Source organism: Chaetura pelagica, unplaced genomic scaffold (genome assembly GCF_000747805.2).
Source record: "Chaetura pelagica isolate M959 unplaced genomic scaffold, ChaPel_1.0 scaffold405, whole genome shotgun sequence".
NCBI classification, from domain to species: Eukaryota; Metazoa; Chordata; class Aves; order Apodiformes; family Apodidae; genus Chaetura; species Chaetura pelagica.
In genome coordinates, this window is record NW_009953489.1 from 4,344,418 (window position 1) to 4,350,046 (window position 5,629).

The window sequence follows — 5,629 nt, forward strand, 5'->3', positions numbered from 1 at the left end:
GGGCTCAGGGCAGCCCTGCTGCGGGGGGTTCTGACCCCCCAGCCCCCCAGGTGACACCTGCTTCTCCAGCCAGCTCAGGACACAACCCCTAAAGGCAGCCCTGCAGCTGCTGGGCCTCTCCCCCCTGCAGCCCCATGCAGGGCTGGCAGTGCAGGGCCCTGCAGCGGGGATGCCAGCGGCCCTGGGAGCTGCTCCACGGCTGCAGGAAAGCATTGTGGGTCCCCTCCTCCAGCAGGCAGGGCTTGGATGTCACTGCGCATTAAAAAGCTGGTGGGCAGAGCCATCTGTGCATATTCATGAGCAGCAGCAGCACAGGGATGGGACTGCACAGCAGGGACCGGGACACCCGAGAGCAGGGTCACTATAAGATGCTGCTCTCCAGACAGCCACTGCCTGCTCACAAGGAAACGTGGAATGTTGGCATTAAAATGATTTTAACAGTGTTGCAGAATTCTGCCCTGGGGATAAGAGGGAAATAACTCCCCTTTATCTGAATGGAATCAGGTGTTCTCCCTAGAAAATGGGACTAGGACTTTGCAGCCTGTTGGTACCCAAATGGTGAGCAATTCAATTATAAAGGCAACAGTTGCATTTTTTCTTTTGCAAATCAACATGGAGCATCCAGTCAGTAACCAGAGCCCATCTCTGCAGCCCAGGGGCTCTGCGTATTGATCTGGAACAATAAATAGCAAAGAGACTTGGGATCCAGAGCAGAGTGGGAAGACAGATCCCATCTGCTAAAAGGTTACACAGAAAGGATTAGGAAAAGGATGTCTTTTCAGGAACATCTCCTGCTAGACAGGAAATGAAGGCCCAGTGCCTGCATCACCCACGCACTGCACTGGGACAGCTGATGTATCCAGGTCCTCAAGGATCTTGCTTCAGGAATCTACTTTCTAGCTCTTCCAGGAATGGAACGTAAATCTGGAGGCTGGCAAGCAAAAAACTCCAGGCTTAACCAGCAAAAAAAAGCCATTGAGAAGACAGAAGAAAATGAGATTTTGTGGGTGTAAAAAGATGTCAAAGAATTCAACTGAAAGAAAGCAGAAGCAGGGTTAAAACTGCCCAGGCAGAACCATTTATTGTCTCCAGGGTGAAAAGGCACATGTGTCCAGCCAGGCTCCAGGCATGGAAAAGACCCTATGAGCAGGGCACTGTCGTTTTGAAGAGGATGAAAGATTTGGATCAAAGCATGGTCCAATGGTTTGAGACATTAAGTGCTGAATATACGAAATTAAAACAACCTTAAAAAATGTATTTCAATCAAACAAGTGAATATTTGTGACTGAAATACCTCTTCCTGCTACAGCTGGTATCATGCAGTCTCAATCTCTGCACAGTTCCTGCAAGAAGATACAAGCAGACTCACAGCACAGATCCTGCTCATAGCTGGGTAAACCCATTTTGGCAGAAAAGCAGTCACGAAGAGACAGAACTCTTTTATTTTCCCATATAAAAGAAGTACTGGTATTGCTGTCTGATACATAATAGTAGAACCACAGAAGGGGTGGCTAGGGAGGGACCTCTGGATGTCATTTAGTCCTTCCATATAAAGCTAACTGTCCCCAGGCTTTGACCAGGTCTTGCCAACTCCTGAAAACATTCAAGCTTTCTAAGAGACTTGTCCTCCTGCTGCACAACCCTCCTGGGTAGTGTCTTGCCCCCAGACATTTCTCTAGTCTTCTTGTGTGAGCCATCCATCCTCATTAATCCTTCTCTATAACACTGCAGAATTTCAGTGGGCCTCAGGTTTAAGGGGCATTTACACTGTAGGAGAGTGAACTTAATGGGTAAAACATAATTGTAGCTACTTGTGGTGCACAGAGGTTTGTAACGGGACTCAGCCACTGACAAATCAAATTATCCTAAAAGTAGGACTGTGAGTGTCTAAGTCACCAAGTGCAGACACATAAATTGCATTCATACCAATCAACACAGACAGAAAATCCCTAGAAGGACTATTTGCTAAATATTTGGTTGTTCCATGTCTTTTGCATAACCTTGATAAATATTAACTGAGATCCCAAAGGAGTCAGTAGATGTTATTGCTCTTACTCAACAGATGGGGAAGCAGTTATAAAAAGATTAAACAACTTGTGTAACCTCAAGTAGTGAACAGGCAGCAGTGACTAACTGAACCACAGCCCCTCTCAGTGCAGTGGCCCCTTTTATTCGGGTTCAATAGCATGATATTCAGCCCAGAAACTGGTTTGGTGATCCTTAACATTTTCATGAAATTCAATTTCAGCTTGGCTTCCTGTTGACTGCCAGAAGAACTGCTGCTTCCCACGGAACACCATTGTCTTCATGGTGCTCACATCACGGACCTGCATCAAGACAGAACAAACCATTCCATCATAGCAGCCTGCAAGTGAGGCACCCACAAAACACTGGGGACTTCTAAATTGGCTACTCAGGAGGAAACCTGCCCTAGACAAAGGTCAGAACAGACATCAGCAGTGCTCACTCAAATCTGTCTTCACTAACAGACATCAAACCCTCTAGGATTTGTGACTGAACTCCCCATCTGGATGGGAATCTCTAATGAGCAGACGGGTCCATCCCCATCCAAATAATCACCTTCAGGCTTCTGACTCACCAGGATGTAATTAAAATGTGTCTGGTTGCTGTCATTGCCCAGGTCAATGGACAGGGCACGGATGGCTACGCGATGCCGCGGAGCCACGTTGATGAAGGTCCGACACACCACCCCTTGCCTTTGATCAGGCAACTGCACAGGATTCACTATTTCCCCTTGGGGACCAAACAGCTGCTTGTCACAGTCTGAGAGGGAGAGAGGGATCAGAAAAGAAAACAATTCAGAGAAGTGTGCAGCATCTCCAAGAAGGAAACAATTTAAATTAAACACAGGCGGAAAAGTTTCTCTAAGGATTTTCATCTGGGAACCTCCAAGCGTCAGCAAACACCTGCAGGGGGCTTGTCTTGAAAATGGAGGGGTAGCCCACAAGTAATATTAATTCCAACACTCCTTAAGAAGGGGCTGATCAGCTGCTAAAAATGAAGCAAGATTTCCATAGATTTCCATAGGCAACCATGATCCACGGAACTCTGTGGGCCTTGTCACAGGTTGCCTTAATCTAAAGCAACAGCCAAGCTTTCAGTGAGGTACCTTGGTAATATTTTTTAGTTGCATTTCTGCTGTTGTACTGAAGAATGATCCCATTTCCTGGCAGCAAAACTCGCTGTTTCACAATCAGTGTATTTGTTCTGGAATTGATCAGGGACAAAGGGAGCTTCCTGCAGCCTGTCCTCCACATCATTCGCCCAGAAAACAGCACAACCTCACCTGGAATGGATGAGCACAGGGACTAGGAAGACTTGGAGTAAAAGGCCACAATTTATACAGGTCTGGAATCAAGTCATTTCTGCATCTTGTCCCAGTCTTATCAAAGTCTGTCACTAAAACAGTCCAGTTAACTAATCTAACTGTGCTGATTACAGCTAAAGTGTATATTACAGAGTTCATGGTATTACAGAGTTCATGACAGGCCAAAACAAGTAGCTTCTTTAACCCCATAAACTCCTTTAATCTCATATCAATCAACAAAACAGGTAAGACACCATTAGCCTGGGGGAGGAAAGGCACCATCTCCATTTAGTCCCACCTGGCAACGACTTGATAGGACAGAAAAACTCAGTGTTTCCAGAGATTCCACAGGCTGCAGGGCAGCAAGAACCTTTCAGGGCACCAAAAAGCACACGGGAAGAGAGGTGCAGATTTCCCAAAGGGCCAGAGAAGTCCCCAGCAGCCCTGGGCAGTACCTGCAGTGCAGTTGAGGGAGCTCTCCAGGACTCGGAGGGTGATCTCCTCCCGGAGGGGACGCCCAATGGCCACCGTGCAGTCACGACTCTCCACACCTGTCATGTTGATCATCCCACTGGCATTAAGAAAGAGCCTTCCACAGACACCTGGAAGTGAGAAACACATCCAGAAGGAACTACAGCTGCTGAAAAACAGTCCCTCTTCCCTTTGTGGCACAACGAACAGAAGTGAAAGCACAGAAGAGTCAGCTGCTGCCCCAAGGAGTTCCAAGGCAGGGAAGGGAGTCATTGTTCCCAGCTCAAATAACATGGGCAGATCATGGCACACTGGAAGAAACCAGAAGGAACTCTCCTAACCAGAAGTATTCCCCTCCCATGCTCCTGTATGGCAGCAGAGTCACCACAGCCCAGCTGCACCCAGTGAGCACCTATCTCTGCCTTTCAGCAGTGCCCTCCTCACCTGCACTGGTCTTTGTCTGCTCCTGCAGCACAGCAGATGCAGGAAGACCCAGCTCCTTGTATCTTGCCTCTTGGGCAGGTGCAGCTGTGGTCAGATGTGTGGCTGGGGTCACTGTCTGCAGTTCTGCTCCAGGGGAGCCAGCCCCAGCCACCTGCTCAGGACAAGGCCCTGCAGAGCAGCCACGGACCACGATGGCCTTGGGGAAGTGCCTGCAGAAGACGGGGCTCACGGGCCCACGGGTCAGAGAGTTGAGGCAGAAATCCTGTCGAGTCTGGATGCCATTCCCACAGGAAGCTGAACACTGCAGGGGAAGAAGCCCACAGGCCTTCATACATACTTGTTTCAGCTGATATTTAGACATAAATACATTTACTGGCTCAGACATGATCTAGGGGGGGACTGTTTGTTCACCGATGCTGTTCTATCACTTGCCCTTTCAGTGCCCTAGTGTCATCAGCTAGAAGATGACCCACCTCCCAGGGAATCTTCCAAACTTTATCTTTGAATTGCAGAAACACTTCTTAAAAAATCCAAAAAGATCTGCATTTTACAAGAAAACATGTCAAGGACCATTTTTAAACTGCAGCCAAAACCTTGGCTGAGAAAGGTGTGAAGCAGACCCATGGCTGCCAACCACAGGGCAGTGGAAAGGAGGGAAAACACCCCTAGAAATAGTTCAGCATTTCTGTGGGAAGTAAATAAATAAGGGAGAAGGTGTGTTTCTCCCCTGAATGCTTTAGGGAACTGAATGATTAGAAAACCACTGCACTAGACACCAAGTGCTGCACAGGAGCAGGTACCTCTGTCCACTCACTGAAGCTCCACTCGTAAGAGCACACCCGGATGACACAGGGCACACTGGGAAGGGGCTTCTCTGCCACAGGACACAGATGCTCCTCTAGCAAAACCTCCTTGCCTTGGTGAACCTGCACGCAGGTGACCAGCTGAACAGCCAACCCAAGCCCACAGCTGGAGGAACAGGGGCCACCTGGGGTCACCTTCCATCTGAGAGTGGACATGGGAGGAGAAAAATTATGTTAGTGATGAATCCCCATCCTCTGGTCTCTCTCACTGGGGAAGATACAGGGCAACTCCTTCATCCTTCCCCCTTCTTCTCAGGAGCTTTCTTCACTCCTCCACCTCACACACTTTGCTGCCCATGGTACTCTGAAGGCAGCCTGTGAAACAAGGAGCAGGTTGGGAGCTGGACCCAAACAGAAGGTTTTCACATTTTGCAAGAAGCCCAAAGACTCAAAATACACGTTGGTTCTTACGCTGTGCACACAGCAGCCAGGTGCCCACTGCTTCCCCTGGCTGACACAGGCTTCACTGCAAAAACAATTTTACCTCCCTCCAAGAAGAGGAAGGAAAGATCTCTCACTGGCT

The 5,629-nt window shown here is 48.5% G+C and overlaps 1 protein-coding gene across 1 annotated transcript in view; it reads right to left on the reverse strand.

Annotated features, from left to right (window-relative positions):
• Positions 1-2,168: 2,168 nt before the first annotated feature.
• Positions 2,169-5,629, reverse strand: part of ADAMTS13 (ADAM metallopeptidase with thrombospondin type 1 motif, 13) — an 18,938-nt gene continuing 15,477 nt past the window's right edge. Inside the window, 6 exon segments of the mRNA XM_009998864.1 lie at positions 2,169-2,327; positions 2,600-2,784; positions 3,131-3,307; positions 3,784-3,930; positions 4,244-4,544; positions 5,044-5,248. Coding sequence (XP_009997166.1) covers positions 2,169-2,327; positions 2,600-2,784; positions 3,131-3,307; positions 3,784-3,930; positions 4,244-4,544; positions 5,044-5,248 — 1,174 coding nt within the window.